The following is a 15,691-nucleotide window of genomic DNA, read 5'->3' on the forward strand; positions in this document are numbered from 1 at the left end:
ATGAACTTTAAGGTCCCTTCCAACCCAAACCATTCTGGGAATCCATGATGTGCCTGGGGGGCTTTTGTTCATCAAAGACAATCTAAAAGCTGCTAACTGAAATAACAGGTGTAAAACTGAAAAATCTGTGAGAGGGCTTTGGAAAATGCATAGGGAACATGTAATGTTACTGAACTCTTGTGGAAAAAGAGTTTTGAAACTGGGGCTGCAGGAAGCAGCCGTGTAAAGACAATTGGATGCTCTTGTTTTGTGCATGGTTCCAGACTGAGCTCAGGGCAGCACATTAATGATGCTACTTAAAACGGTCTGGCAGATTTTTCCCTTGCATCTCACCAGTGCTGAAGGGGTTAAAGAGGATTTGTAATGTGATTATTGGAAAGCAATATGCTGCTGTGTCAACGTAAAAGTCGCTAAGAGGATTCCTTAGATATTTGTTGCTAAAAGGTACAGTAATAAGGCATAAAAAGCAGTATGTGTGGTGGGAAGGAGATTAATAAAAAAGCATAGAGGTTAAAAAATTTAGTCTGAACTGCATCAAATTTTAATGAGCTTATGAGCTGTGGGGTTTGTTTGGATTTACAGGGCTGCTTTAATAGTTTTATTTACAGTAGCTTTTTCTCTAGCCTTTGTTACTCACTTGAGCTTCCCACAGAAATCAAAGCTCCTCGTCTTGCAGAATGCAGGTGGAGCAATACCTGGGTGGAGCAGAGCCTGTGAGCGGCAGCTGCAACAGGGACTCTTTCTCTACCAGGACTCACGCCCAGCTGGCCAAATCCCAGATAAACAAATAGAAATCCCAACTTTAAAAAAAAAAAAAAAGAGAAGGGGAAAAAAGCCCTAGTCGTCTAATCCACAGCAGAGTGGCCTCTGGCACATGTGTCGAGGGGAGATTAGACTTAAGAGGAGATTTTATTTGTTTTCCTTTACTAAGCACTTGTTCAAAAGAGTCTCTGTAAATATTTGAGTTGCTTTTCATAAACACAAAAAAAAACCAACCAAAAAAAACAACAACCCAACCTCAAACAAACCCCAAACTTAAAAGCTGCCTGCAAAGTTTCATCCAAACCTGCTCTCTTGCCCACATTGTCAGCAGGTGCTCAGGGCTGCCCCAGCTCTCCCCACTGCAGGTTCCCAGGTGTGTTCCTGATCCAGCTCCTTCCCTCTGTTCCAGGCTTCCTCCCTGATCTCCAGTGCCACGGCAGCTGCCTTGCTGAGCTCTGGAGCTGTGGATTACTGCCTGCACGTGCTCAAGTCCCTGCTGGAGTACTGGAAGAGCCAGCAGAACGACGAGGAGCCTGTGGCCACCAGCCAGCTGCTGAAGCCTCACACCACCTCCTCTCCTCCTGACATGAGCCCCTTTTTCCTGCGCCAGTATGTGAAGGTGAGTCCTGCCCTGTGCTGGGAGGAGGCTGCACAGAGCTGGGAAAGCAGCCCTGCACAGGGAGTTTGCCCTTAGGAGAGCAACCAAAATCCATCCTCTAGCACAGAGTTAGAGCTGGGAGTGCTCCGAGTTCTCACAGGCCAGTCCAGCATCTCTCCCATCTCTCACTGCATCCCTTGGTGCACTCCTAACCCAGGAGTGTGGAGCTTTTCCTGGAGGAATTGTTAATCGTCCTGAAGGGAAGCTGCCTCCAGCCCTTCACTCTCTGTGCTTGGCAGGCAGAATTCCTGAACTTAGTGTGCCAAGGAAGTGGAATGGTGGATGGGAATTTCCACAGTAATTCCCAGGCTTGCTCCACCACTGTGGTGCCATTATGCCATGGTTTGGTGTTGTGCAGGTGCAGTGCAAAAAGCCTGATTAAATGTAAAAATGTCTCCTAAGCTGAAAGCTCCTGAGTTGAGCTGCTTTATTACTCCAGATTAGCTTAGTGCATCCTCACAGCTGCCATCCAGTTCAAGGCCTTGTGCAGGTTCTTATTCATCATTTGGGAACATTCTTTGGGCTGCAAAGGGGCAGAAATCCCTTGGTTTTAAAAAAATCAGCAAAGCACCCTGTCATTCATCATGGCACCACACTGGGTGTGCTCAGGGCCTGAGGGATTTCTCTTGCTGCCAGGGTCATGCTGCAGATGTTTTTGAGGCCTACACTCAGCTCCTGACAGAGATGGTGCTGCGCCTGCCCTACCAGATCAAGAAGATTGCAGACACAAACTCCCGCATCCCCCCGCCCATCTTTGATCACTCCTGGTTCTACTTTTTGTCTGAGGTAAGCAATAACATGATATACCTGCAGATTTCCACAAGAAAACTCCAATAATGATTTCTTTCATGAGAGAGATGAGCTTTTGCAGAGCTGATCTCAGCTCCATCTTGTATCTTTAATCCCCTTGAAAGAAGGTGAAAGAAGGTTGGTTTTGTGTATTCCTGTTGAACAGGAATCTGTAGGAAAACACATGAAAAATGAGGAATATTTCTTGGAACTCAGTGGTTACTGCTACAAAGCTTAGAGAGAAAACCTGCTGTGAGATGGAAAAAAATGTAAAATCATGCTCAGCTGTTGGTACTTGGGCCTTAAAAAAGAAATCAGGAAGATATTTGTCTCAGTTTGCTTCCTACTTTATATAACGAGTTATCTTACATTTACACAAGTATGAGTTAGGATTTCTTAATTAGCCTTGGTTGGGTGTTGATTTGAGCTTGGAGATGACAGGGGATGGTTTCCAGCAAGTGGTGCAGTGTTGCTCTGCAGTGTTTCTTCTGCCTGGGACTTACAGCACCTTAAAGCTGGGTGAACTCATCTCCCATCTGTTTACTTTTTGGAAGAAAACACTCATTTTTGGTGGCCAGCGTGGCCCTGGTGAGCTCACTCTGCCCTGGCTTCCCTCTGCAGTACCTGATGATCCAGCAGACGCCGTTCGTGCGCCGGCAGGTGCGCAAGCTGCTGCTGTTCATCTGCGGCTCCAAGGACAAGTACCGGCAGCTGCGGGACCTGCACACCCTGGACTCGCACGTGCGGGGCATCAAGAAGCTGCTGGAGGAGCAGGGCATCTTCCTGAGGGCCAGCGTGGTGACAGCCAGCTCGGGCTCTGCCCTGCAGTACGACACCCTGATCTCCCTGGTAAGGGCAGGAGCAGGGAAAGGGCCTTGGAGTGGTGTTGGCGTGACAGGAGTGCTGATGTGCTCTTTGATCCCATCTCTTTGTGCCTGCAGATGGAACATTTGAAGGCTTGTGCAGAGATTGCCACGCAGAGAACAGTGAACTGGCAGAAATTCTGCATCAAAGATGACTGTGAGTTCTGTCTCTGCAGGGTTTGGGGGAGCAGTGGTGTCGTGGTTGGATCACCGTGGCTCGGATGGAGAAGCTCAGCAGAGAATGGGAGACACAGCTGTGGGTTTTGATAGGACTGAACTGTTTCCAGTACTAATTATCCCAGTGCCCTAATTGCATCTGGTCCTTGGCTAAAGAGCAAAATATGGTGTAATGGATAACTTAGAGGAACAGGAGATCTGTGTTCTCTTGCTTCTGCTGCCATTGTCCCGGAGATTAATTTGGGATGAGCCCCTGTACTTGGTGTGCCCCAGTGTTAGGCTTATGTGGTGCAGGGACAGGACAGTTCTGGGAGTTTGGTTCTTGTGTACAAAGGCTTCTGGTTTAGGCTGGGACTTTTTTTATTCTTTTTCTTTCTTTCTTTTATTTTTTAATTCAGGCTTTAGTGGCATGGAGCTGTGTCAGGGCAGGGTCAGGCTGAATATCAGGGAAAGGTTCTTCCCCAGAGGGTGCTGGGCACTGCCCAGGCTCCCCAGGGAATGGGCACGGCCCCGAGGCTGCCAGAGCTCCAGGAGGGTTTGGACAAAGCTCCCAGGGATGCCCAGGGTGGGATTGCTGGGGTGTATGTGCAGGGCCAGGGTTGGATACAATCCCTGTGGGCTTTTTCCAACTCAGGATGTTCCATGATTGTGTGATCCGAACATTTTCTCCTTTCCTCCGCAGCGGTTCTCTATTTCCTGCTCCAAGTCAGCTTCCTGGTAGACGAAGGAGTGTCCCCGGTTCTCCTGCAGCTGTTGTCTTGTGCTCTGTGTGGCAGCAAAGTGCTGTCTGTGGCTTCATCCTCTGGAGCTTCGAGCACCTCTTCCACCTCTGCTCCTGCAGCATCTGGCTCCGGGCAGGCGGCAGCGCAGAGCAAATCCTCCACCAAAAAGAGCAAGAAGGAGGAAAAGGAGAAGGAGCGAGAGGGTGAGGGGCAGCTGGGCCCTGTCCTGTGGTTTTAGGGAGCAAGTCTGCTCCTCACAGCCTCTTTTACTCTGTTTAGAAAGAACTGGATGATAAATCCTGCTGTTGGGAAAGGGTCATGGCTTGTGGCAAGGGCACCCACAGCCACAATCAGGAGAGAGGAGCAGTTTTCTCATGTGTAGATGGGACTAAGGTGAAGCAGTGTGTCCTGAGAGTTGGACTGAAATCACCTGCTGAGGACATCCCAAACCCACTGTGTTTATTGCCTTGAGTGGGTTTGAAGTTGTCTAATGGTGTTACCTAATCTAGTGATGGAGCAGCTTCCACTTAACTTGCCTGTCCTGGGTTGTAGGAGGCTGAAAGGCTCACGAGGATTAAAACAAATCCTGGGGATGCACACCCAGTTAGCTGTGCTCTGCAGTGATTGTGTTCAGACTTGTTTCCTCTGGCTGCCTTGGAAGCTCTGCTGGAGCCAGGGCTGCTGCTTAATGAATATCCACAGTCCTGGGAAAGTAATTAAGCTTCCCTATAAAAGTCACGGGCATAAATTCTCTCTTGGCTTTTCTTCAAGGAACCGCTTTGGCTTTCACCATCAGATGGTTCTCTGTGAGTCTTTTCATTGCCTCATGATCAGTCCTTTTCTTTTTATCAGGATGTGTAGCACATTTCTCACGTCCTCACTGGCAAGTTTTCCTGCAGTTTTTTTCCTGTTAGTCTGGAGTACTGGGTTATATTTTTGAAAAAGATGGGAATGTTAAACTTTCTTGTTACCAGAAACATAATTATTTATTATCCTGACTCTTTGAAATAGGAGAGTGGCCTGCCTGTGAGGTGCTGCATTTGTCTTCTCCCTAAAGCCTTCCCTGTGTCCCTAGGTGAGGGTTCAGGCAGCCAGGAGGACCAGCTGTGTACGGCCCTGGTGAACCAGCTGAACAAGTTTGCTGACAAGGAGACCCTCATCCAGTTCCTGCGCTGCTTCCTGCTGGAATCCAACTCCTCCTCAGTGAGGTGGCAGGCCCACTGCCTGGCCCTGCACATCTACAGGTGAGCCTGGGGGTGGCTCAGTGCCAGAGCCGCTCCCTGAAGGACGCTGGAGCCTGCAGGTGTTGGGCCCCTCTGGAATTGCCCTCGCTGCTTTGCAGTTACTGGGGCTGGAGGTGGAAGCTGTGACTTATCCATGATCAATCTCAGTTGTCATCTGCAAGGAGCATTTTATTTCTGTCTGCAAAATCTGACTCCTGTCATGACCAGGAGCAGGTGTTTGTGGGCAAAGTGAATTTCTGAGGCAGATCCAGACTCCCACGGTGAAAAGTTGGGAACTGTGTGGGGAAAGGAGTGCTTTAAGGGGCTGGACTCCTTCAGAGCTCTGTTCAGTTATTGCAGGACAGCTGCTTTTGTTTTGGAGTGCTGGAAAGCAGATGGGTTCAAGGGATGGTGGGATTTAGCTCTGTGAACTCTGCAAGATGATGGTTTCCCAGTTTGGTGGACTGGAGGTTATGTTCTCCTTCTGCACAAGAACCCTGATTGTCTATAATCCACCCAACAGGAACTCCAACAAGTCCCAGCAGGAGTTACTGCTGGATCTCATGTGGTCCATCTGGCCAGAACTCCCAGCCTATGGAAGAAAGGCTGCCCAGTTTGTAGATCTCCTGGGATACTTCTCCCTGAAAACACAGCAGACTGAGAAAAAGGTACAGTGACATTCCAGAAGGGAGGTACAGCATCCCAGGTGCTCATTTTTGATACGGCTGGGACAGGTTTTCTGTCAGAAGAGCTTCTGCTGGAAATTTTTCATGTTCTTGAACTTTAATGTTAAAAAAATCAGAGTCTTCAAATAATTTGGAAGTGTGGGTTTTTATTTTTTTTGGGGGGGTGAAATTGTGCTGGTGAGTTTTTTATTTATTGAGAAAAATACCTATTTCCCACAGGAGGCTTTTGTGGATCTGGCAGCTCCAGTTTATAGATTTTTGATATTACAACTCCTAGAAATCTATTGTAACCATGATTTTTGAACAAAGGAGGTTGTTACCTCTTTTAGGGGATCTGTAGGATTGAGAACAAATAATTTAGACCCATTGATACTTGCATGAATATGTTTAAAGAGTGGGGAATGCTGTACAATCTTGGCAGTCATTTGCAGGGATTGACTGACAAACAGCACCTCAAAAATCTCAAATTTTAGGATCAATGTAAAGTCCTGTCTAGTGATTTAAACACAAAAATTCCTGTGAGTGTGGTGTGTACCTCTTCTAGGGGACCTGGAACACCACAAGATGAGGATATTTGTGTCTGTGTAGCAGTAAAAGCATTGTTTTGAAGAGTGTCTTTTCCTGGTTGTATTTCAGCTGAAGGAATATTCCCAAAAGGCCGTGGAGATCCTCCGGACTCAAAACCACATCCTCACCAACCACCCCAACTCCAACATCTACAAGTGAGCCACTTCTGCCTTTGATCCGTGTCACTGGAGGGCTTTCCAGCTGAGCTCCAGCCGTGGGGGAATACCCAGGGGTGGTGGTGGGCATGGGCCCTGCTGGGGCTCTCTGCCTGCTGGGCTTGGGAGAGCAGCAGAATCCTTTCTGCCAGATGGAAACCTGACGTTGTGCCCTACCAGAAGAGCTTGGCTTGAGCTCTTCTGCTTTCAGTCAGTAAATGTTAGAAAATCTTAGGCCCAGCTGGAGAACAGAGATTTGCACTTTTGAGTGTTACGTTCTTGGTCCCACCTTGGCCATTGATAATTACACTAAAGCTGTTTAGTTAAAAGCTGTTATTTCCAGTGTGATTTACATTGTGACAGTCACATTGGGACTGGGAACTGGGGGAAATTAAGGTGATTCTGCTCGAATGGCCTGGGTTTAAAGCAGCAAATGCCCAGGTCCATGTGTCAGTGTGGTTCCCTCATTCCAGCACATTGTCTGGGCTCGTGGAATTTGATGGCTACTACCTGGAGAGTGATCCTTGCCTTGTCTGCAACAACCCTGAGGTGCCTTTCTGTGTAAGTAACCCTGGAATCACACAGTCATGGAATATCCTGAGTTGGAAAAGGGCCCACAAGGATCAAATCCAACCCCTGGCTCTGCACAGGACATCCCATCAATCCCACCCTGGGCATCCCTGGGAGTGCATCTCCTGGAGCTCTGATAGCCTCGGGGCTGTGCCCATTCCCTGGGTCCCACCACCCTCTGGGGGAAGAACCTTTTCCTGACCCTCCCCTGGCACAGCTCCGGCTGCTCTGCATGACACCAGCATTAACTGCTGTTATTCAATCCTCACCGGTGGTGGGGATCCCAACCCTTTCCAGGTGTGCTTTCCTGTGCCCCTGAGGTTTTGGGGTGCCCTCAGACAGGCAGTGTGTCCTTGGTTTGTCTCCCCAGTACATCAGGGGTCCCAGCCATTTCCAGGTGTGCTTTCCTGTGCCCCTGAGGTTTTGGGGTGCCCTCAGACAGGCAGTGTGTCCTTAGTTTGTCTCCCCAGTACATCAGGGGTCCCAGCCATTTCCAGGTGTGCTTTCCTGCACCCCTGAGGTTTTGGGGTGCCCTCAGACAGGCAGTGTGTCCTTGGTTTGTCTCCCCAGTACATCAGGGGTCCCAGCCATTTCCAGGTGTGCTTTCCTGCACCCCTGAGGTTTTGGGGTGCCCTCAGACAGGCAGTGTGTCCTTGGTTTGTCTCCCCAGTACATCAGGGGTCCCAGCCATTTCCAGGTGTGCTTTCCTGTGCCCCTGAGGTTTTGGGGTGCCCTCAGACAGGCAGTGTGTCCTTGGTTTGTCTCCCCAGTACATCAAGCTCTCGTCCATCAAAGTGGACACGCGCTACACGACCACGCAGCAGGTGGTGAAGCTCATTGGCAGCCACACCATCAGCAAGGTGACAGTGAAGATTGGAGACCTGAAACGAACCAAGATGGTGAGAACCATCAACCTCTACTACAACAACAGGACCGTGCAGGCCATCGTGGAGCTGAAGAACAAGTATGTTCATCGAATTCTGTGTGCAATCTCTGAATTTGGTTCGTTCCCTTGGCTTCTTGTTTTTCCCCAAGGTTCCTTCTCTAGACTATTATTCATCACTCTCAGCCCACATTGGGTGGGATTGTTCTGAATCCCCTACAATTGTTAAAGCAAAGATCCAGATTTCCTCTGAAGCTTGAAAAATGTCTATAAAATTTGTGGATTCCAATTTTGTCCAGGCTCGCTTTTAAGCACCTGACTTAATTGTGTGGGAACCAGTAGTAATACTGAGAGCACTTCATGGGTAGTTTGACTCCAAAAGGGATTTGCACTTTGCAGCATGTCCAGGAATGCTGAAAGCATTAACATTGTTTGTTTGAAGCCATAGAGTAGAATTAAAATTAGAAGTTGGATGGTTTCACTCTCAGCTCTGCTTTACCTACCAGAAATGGCTCCTTTTCAACATGCTGCTCAGTCTGGAGCCAGTCCTGCTTATGTGCTTCCCCTTCTTACTTCTTGAGATGTTCTCACCAGAATCAGATCTCTCTGGCTTAGGGATTAATCTGTGCCCGCTGCTTATTGCTTATTTGAAGTCTTAATCCTCTGTGACATCACAAGTGGCTGCTGTGGAGAGGATTATGATGTCACAAAGAGAGGATTCTGACTTCAGGTTGAGAATAAGCAGTGGGAGCAGATGAGATCTTTAAGAAATAAATATCCTGTTTTCATGCAAATGTCCTTACTAATAAAAAAATGGAGGTGAAAATCCCTAGAAAATGTCTGTAGAATTAAAGTTTTTCCATGAGGCATCAACAGCTCTTTAATCCCAAACAGTCTCTCTCTATGAAGAGGATAAAGGCTTAAAATGTATTTCTGGCTACATATCGTGTCAATACAGAAGCTAAGGAAACGAATCCTAGAACTGCTCTCCATTCATCCCAGTTAAAGGAGATTTGGAGCCGAGACGGTTGCATTTGGCTTTTCCTCACACGTGGGCGGGGAGGGAACTTCCCTCTGGAAAACCTTCCTTTCCTTTCCTTTCCTTCTCTTCCCTTCCTTCCCCTCCCGTCCCTCCTGTAGGCCGGCACGCTGGCACAAGGCCAAGAAGGTGCAGCTGACCCCAGGGCAGACGGAGGTGAAGATCGATCTGCCCCTGCCCATCGTGGCCTCCAACCTGATGATCGAGTTCGCCGACTTCTACGAGAACTACCAGGCGTCCACCGAGACCCTGCAGTGCCCGCGCTGCAGCGCCTCGGTGCCCGCCAACCCCGGCGTGTGCGGCAACTGCGGCGAGAACGTCTACCAGTGCCACAAGTGCAGGTGTGTGTGTCCCCAGAGTCACTGAGTGTGTCCCCAGAGTTACTGAGCGTGTCCCTAGAACGTCTACCAGTGCCACAAGTGCAGGTGTGTGTGTGCCCAGAGTCACTGAGTGTGTCCCCAGAGTCACTGTGTGTCCCTAGAACGTCTACCAGTGCCACAAGTGCAGGTGTGTGTGTCCCCAGAGTCACTGAGTGTGTCCCCAGAGTCACTGTGTGTCCCTAGAACGTCTACCAGTGCCACAAGTGCAGGTGTGTGTGTGCCCAGAGTCACTGAGTGTGTCCCCAGAGTCACTGAGTGTGTCCCCAGAGTCACTGTGTGTGTCCCCAGAGTCACTGTGTGTCCCTAGAACGTCTACCAGTGCCACAAGTGCAGGTGTGTGTGTGCCCAGAGTCACTGAGTGTGTCACTGAGTGTCTACCAGTGCCACAAGTGCAGGTGTGTGTGTCCCCAGAGTCACTGAGTGTGACACTGAGTGTCTACCAGTGCCACAAGTGCAGGTCAGGGTGTCACTGTGTGTCCCCAGAGTCACTGTGTGTCCCCAGAACATCTGCCAGTGCCACAAGTGCAGGTGTGTGTGTGCCCAGAGTCACTGAGTGTGTCACTGAGTGTGTCACTGAGTGTCTACCAGTGCCACAAGTGCAGGTCAGGGTGTCACTGTGTGTCCCCAGAGTCACTGTGTGTCACCAGTGTCCCCAGAGCATGCAGCAGTGCCACAAGTGCAAGTCGGTGGGTGTCCCCAGTGTCACTGTGTGTGCCTGGGTCCCTGTGTGTCCCCAGAACACCTACCAGTGCCACAGCTGCAGGACTGTGGGTGTCACTGTGTGTCCCCGGAGCGTGTAGCAGTGCCACAAGTGCAGGTGTGTGTGTCCCAGAGCCCTCCTGGGTGCCCCACACCCCCTGCCATGTAAATCCCCCATTCTGGTTAATACAAGCACACAATCAAATTAGTGGGGAAGTATAAAACAGGCTTACAGGGATTTAATGTAATGCAGGCTAACAAAGGGAGCCTGGGAGCACAATTCTCAGCGAGCTGAAGTTTCACATCCAGCCCTGGAAGTTCACACCACAGAATTCCCCGGAGCAGGTTATTTTTGGCCTGCCTGGGCTGGAGGCTGGAGTTCATCTGTGGGATTGCAGGGCTTCCCCCAGGATCCCTGGCTGGGGCTGGACAGACAGTTCTGTTCATGGCTTTTGTCATGCTCTCCTCATTCAGAGCAGACTCAGGGGTAATTTACTGTGTGCTATTCACACTTCTGCTACAGCCTTAGAAATCCTTCTCTTTTGTCACTTTTGTCTCCTTATCTGATATCTCTTTCCCCTTATTGTTGTCCCTATTCCTTTCTAATCCTCAAGGGATTGGAGGTGTTTAGTGTCTTTCCTGGTGACTGCTGATGTGTGGAAAGGTTTCCATAGCCCTTCTGGTGTTCAGGGAGCTATAAATCAGTTCTGTCTGCTGCCCTGGTCTGCAGTGGGGTGAGAAGTGCTGCAGTCAGTCTCACTGCAAAGGCCAGACCCTACAAACCAGAACAGTTCCTTTATCTGTGTTCTCCTAAAGGACACAGTGCCCCAGCCTGACTTTCTACCGGGAATTACTGTCATTAAAGTGGGATTGTTGGAAACAGTTTCTGTTCCTGCTTTTTCCAGCCAGAACGTGGCACTGCTGCAAGGACTTCTTTGTTGCCTGATCTGTAGGTTTTGATTCTCAAGTATTTCCTTTCCCCAGGGCAGTCTGGTCACCGAGGTGTTTTAAGAGTCACTCACCTCTTTTACCTGTTGTTCTGTTGCCTCAGTTGCCTTGAGCTGCAGGCTTTGAGCTGCTGCCTTCCTTTCAGGTCCATCAATTACGATGAGAAGGATCCCTTCCTGTGCAATGCCTGTGGCTTCTGTAAATACGCCCGCTTCGACTTCATGCTCTACGCCAAGCCCTGCTGCGCCGTGGACCCCATCGAGAACGAGGAGGATCGCAAGAAGGTGGGGCTGGCAGGAGATTCTGGAGCTCTGGCCATCATGGGGACAGCAGGGCTCCATCCCCTGTCAAAATCGGTGCTCCTTCAAGGCTCCTCCCTGGCTGATGCATTCTGGGTTTGTGTCTTGCTCCACAAGACAAGTAATTGTTCAAAAGACATCATTCAGTGCCTCACTTATGAACTGACTGCATCTCTTTGCCTTGCTGCAGAAGGGGATGGATTTGGGTTATTCTGTTTGCTTCCCATCCCACCTGAGGAGCCCTGCTAATGAATAAAGAACCCTATGCACTCCATGTCCTGTCCCAAAGGATCAGTGTGCTCCGTGTAGTGTCACAGGCTGTGCTCTGTAGTGTCACCACAGTGCTTTCTCAGGGCAGAACCAGGCTGCAGGGTCACTATATAGTGATTTCTCCCCCCAAAGAAAAGCAAAAGAGAAGACTTGGAGCTTGGTGGTTGTAGTTGTGAATATGAAATAAGAGTTCCTTTTCCTTTTCCCTTGGCAGGCGGTGACAAACATCAACACTCTGCTGGACAAGGCTGACAGGGTGTATCACCAGCTGATGGGACACCGACCGCAGCTGGAGAACCTCCTGTGCAAAGTGAACGAGGCAGCCCCTGAAAAGCCCCAGGTAACGCGGGCCAGGTGCAGCTTGCACAGAACTCCAGCCTGGGGACACACTGGCCTTGACTCCCGAGGCAGTCCTTGCCTCAGGTGCTGCTCTGCTGTTGTTGTTTTTGGGTGGAGCCTCCCTTTGCGATTCCTCTGTGCTTTCCCCTGGTCCAGGATGAGTCGGGCAGCAGTGGAGGGATCAGTTCTACCTCAGCCAGCGTGAACAGGTACATCCTGCAGTTAGCCCAGGAGTACTGTGGGGACTGCAAGAACTCCTTCGATGAACTTTCCAAAATCATCCAGGTACGATGTGCTTTGGTTTGGATTTGGGACAGGTGTTTATTAGAAAAAAAAAAAAAAAACAAGATGTTGCTGTTCTTCATTTAATGATATCATCAGCAGCAGGTGATCAGCTGCATATTTTCAGGGAAATAATAATAATTTCTAAAAGCTATATATTAATTACTAGCATTTCAGCTAGCTTGTGAAACTGGTTTTCTCAGAAGAGCAGGAGACTGAACAGATGGCTAATTAGAGAAAATTGAATTTTTGCATGTATCCAAATGTTTGAAAACACACCAGTCTACAAGGTGACCTACAGAAACATTTTATAAATTAAATGTATTTATTTGTGCTCAACAAGTCACATAAACTCTGGAAAACCTGCTACATCATGGATGTCCTTTTGGCTGTGATACTTAAGCATATTAAATATATTTAGCTCTTTCTATAAAGAATAAATGACTCTGACTTACTCTGCCAGTATTAATAGTAATTAATACTATGGATTTGTCACATTTCCAGTGTTACATTGCATGTAGTGTAAACAGCAGGGAGGATAAAGGGATAAAGTTCTGGAATGGTCTGCCTGGGGAGGTGGTGGAGTCACCATCCCTGGATGTGTTTAAAAACAGCCTGGATGTGGCACTGGGTGCCAGGGTGTTACGGTTGGGTTGGACTCCATGGTCTTTAAGGTCTCTTCCAACCCAGTGATTCTGTGAATTCTCTGATAAATGAGAGTTAGGTTGATATTCCTCATGGATTTCCCAAGTCTGCTGTTGCCATGAAGGATTTCAAGTTTGGAAACACTTGGTTAAAAATGTCAGGAAGATTAAGATTAATCCACAAACATCAGAGGTTTATGTCCAACAAGGAGACAGAGGAGTCCTTTTGCTTTATTCAAATAAAGGGAGAGGGCATGGGGCATTCTCCTGGGATCTCTCCAGTTTTTGGAGGATGCAGCCTCCTTTTCATCCTAATTTTCCAGCCGCATTTCCCTTCTCTCTTTCCCCATTGACTGAGGTACTTGAGAGATACAGACTTCCCAGAACACCTAACCCTGAGGATTTCCCTCTAATGTATAACCTCCCTTTTAATTTTTAATTCTTATGGAATTAAGGGTTTTTCCCCATTGTTTCTTTCATCTTTCAATATCCAATTTCATTTATCAGCAAACCTAAAGTTTATTTGTAAAAGCAAATGTCTTTTTCCATTCCTCGGTCAGTGGAATCCTTCCCCATTGTTTCTTTTATCTCCCAGTAACTAGTTTTATCCACCAGCAGAACCACAGCTGCTTTGTAAAGACTCTCAAAAATATTTCTCCCCAAAATATGCAGTGAAAATAACCCGTGCCTGGGAGTAGCATTGCGTGCTGGCTCACAGTTCCTCATCTGTGTTCCCAGAAAGTGTTTGCCTCCCGGAAGGAGCTGCTGGAGTACGACCTGCAGCAGCGCGAGGCGGCCACCAAGTCCTCGCGCAGCTCGGCGCTGCCCACCTTCACGGCCAGCCAGTACCGCGCCCTGTCCGTGCTGGGCTGCGGCCACACCTCCTCCACCAAGTGCTACGGCTGTGCCTCGGCCGTCACCGAGCACTGCATCACCCTGCTGCGGGCCCTGGCCACCAACGGGGCCATCCGCCACATCCTGGTGGCCCAGGGGCTCATCCGAGAGCTCTTTGACTACAACCTGCGCCGGGGCGCGGCCGCCATGCGCGAGGAGGTGCGGCAGCTCATGTGCCTCCTGACCAGGTGAGAGCTGCTCTCTCTGGGGAGAGCCTCGTCCTTGGGAATGGTGCCTGAGGGTTTGAGCTTTGCTGTTTTCCATGTGTTTGTAACCCTGCGGTTCTGTAGTGCAGAACTCCAATCTCCACACACAGCGTCAGCTGCTGCTCTCCCGTTTTGGGCAGACACAACAATTCCTCTCCAGGCCTGGCAATCGAGGACACCTCACTGCCTCAGCCCCGAGAAATTCAACAAAAGGGAGATGGGGGGAGCAAGCTTGGGGTAAAGACTTCATTACTGAAGCTGGAATTGGAGGATTAACCCCCAATATCCAAATGGACCAAAGTCATCAAAGTGTGAAAACCCGTGAAAAACCATGGTCCATTTTTGGGTGTAGCCCCTGGAGGGCTTTGTCTACCCTAAATGAAGGCCCTTCAGCAAATACAAGCACTTTTTATTGCCTTAATTTTATCTGGCCTCTATTTTTAGATAGTCCCAAAAAGGCATCAGGAAAACCCCCTCAGGAAGGGAAAGCCTCACAGGGGGAGTTACCTTAGAATCACAAAGTTGTCTGGGTTGGAAGGGATCTCAGAGTCCCACCCCTGCCATGGGTGTGTTGTACACCAGCAAAGTGTAACCAATCCCCTGTGCACTTGTTACCTGCTGAGCTGAAATCCCGGGAGCTTTTGGCATTTAGTACAAGCAGAGCATAACAGTGTTGTCTTTTTCCTTCTGGAATCAGGGACAATCCAGAGGCCACACAGCAAATGAATGACTTAATCATTGGAAAGGTTTCTGCAGCTCTGAAAGGACACTGGGCAAATCCAGACTTGGTGAGAGACTCCAGTGTTTTCCTGTTTCTTTGTTCTGCCCCTCTGCACTGCTGGTGTATTCTAATCATTGCATCTTCTCTCTTATGGTCTGTTTGTAAGAAAAAATACTGAGTTTCGATAGGAAATGCCATAAATGTCAGAGTAGAGCACAAAATTTTGTGTACAGGTACATGCTGAAGTTTCCTCAGGCAGTTCCCTGAGGTCAAATCACCCCAAGTGGGCATGGGATTAAATTAACTCAGATCTGTGTGTTTTGAAGCTGAGTTTATTAAAGCTGAGAAGGCAGAAGGGAATGGGGCACCCCCAACAGCTGGAGCGCTCTGTGTTGCAGGCGAGCAGCCTCCAGTACGAGATGCTGCTGCTGACAGACTCCATCTCCAAGGAGGACAGCTGCTGGGAGCTCCGGCTGCGCTGCGGTGAGTGCAGACACCCGGCCCAAGGACCGGCAAGTGCAGCAGCATTTCCACCTCTAAACCCATTTCAAGTGCTGTCTGGAGCCGTGGAGGTGTGTCCTGTCTGCAGCTCTCACAGGATAATGAGCACCCCTGTCTGCTTTCAGCTCTCAGCCTCTTCCTGATGGCAGTGAACATCAAGACTCCGGTGGTTGTTGAAAACATCACCCTTATGTGCCTGCGCATCCTCCAGAAGCTCATCAAGCCACCTGCTCCAACCAGCAAGAAAAACAAGGTACTGCCTAGAGGCTGAGCAAAGCATTGAGAATTTGCTGATTGAAGTCTGGCACGCTGATCTCAGTGAGGAACTAGTTTGTGAGGAAGCCAGGACTTGCTTGACCTGGTCACTGTTCTAGGGAAGCCCAAGCCCTGTGACTCTGGTCTTTGCACACTACA

At 49.1% G+C, this 15,691-nt stretch overlaps 1 protein-coding gene and 1 long non-coding RNA gene across 6 annotated transcripts in view; one reads left to right on the forward strand and one right to left on the reverse strand.

Moving 5' to 3' along the window:
- Positions 1–15,691, forward strand: part of UBR4 (ubiquitin protein ligase E3 component n-recognin 4) — an 85,752-nt gene that overhangs the window by 44,678 nt on the left and 25,383 nt on the right. For all 5 annotated transcript variants that reach the window (XM_068171578.1, XM_068171579.1, XM_068171580.1 and 2 more), the window contains 18 exons: positions 1,172–1,381; positions 2,057–2,206; positions 2,831–3,058; positions 3,151–3,229; positions 3,932–4,174; positions 5,047–5,215; positions 5,718–5,862; positions 6,517–6,602; positions 7,076–7,163; positions 7,943–8,136; positions 9,196–9,435; positions 11,267–11,405; positions 11,905–12,030; positions 12,186–12,314; positions 13,694–14,037; positions 14,753–14,843; positions 15,175–15,259; positions 15,403–15,530. In XM_068171578.1, coding sequence (XP_068027679.1) covers positions 1,172–1,381; positions 2,057–2,206; positions 2,831–3,058; positions 3,151–3,229; positions 3,932–4,174; positions 5,047–5,215; positions 5,718–5,862; positions 6,517–6,602; positions 7,076–7,163; positions 7,943–8,136; positions 9,196–9,435; positions 11,267–11,405; positions 11,905–12,030; positions 12,186–12,314; positions 13,694–14,037; positions 14,753–14,843; positions 15,175–15,259; positions 15,403–15,530 — 2,874 coding nt within the window. The remainder of the gene's footprint in view (positions 1–1,171; positions 1,382–2,056; positions 2,207–2,830; positions 3,059–3,150; positions 3,230–3,931; positions 4,175–5,046; positions 5,216–5,717; positions 5,863–6,516; positions 6,603–7,075; positions 7,164–7,942; positions 8,137–9,195; positions 9,436–11,266; positions 11,406–11,904; positions 12,031–12,185; positions 12,315–13,693; positions 14,038–14,752; positions 14,844–15,174; positions 15,260–15,402; positions 15,531–15,691) is intronic.
- LOC137461819 (uncharacterized) lies at positions 5,363–8,727 on the reverse strand. The gene is made up of 3 exons (XR_010993495.1): positions 8,559–8,727; positions 6,333–6,429; positions 5,363–5,835 (listed from the first exon to the last, which is right to left on the reverse strand). It is a non-coding gene; the product is annotated as an uncharacterized lncRNA (long non-coding RNA).

This window comes from Anomalospiza imberbis, chromosome 23 (genome assembly GCF_031753505.1).
Source record: "Anomalospiza imberbis isolate Cuckoo-Finch-1a 21T00152 chromosome 23, ASM3175350v1, whole genome shotgun sequence".
NCBI lineage: Eukaryota > Metazoa > Chordata > Aves > Passeriformes > Viduidae > Anomalospiza > Anomalospiza imberbis.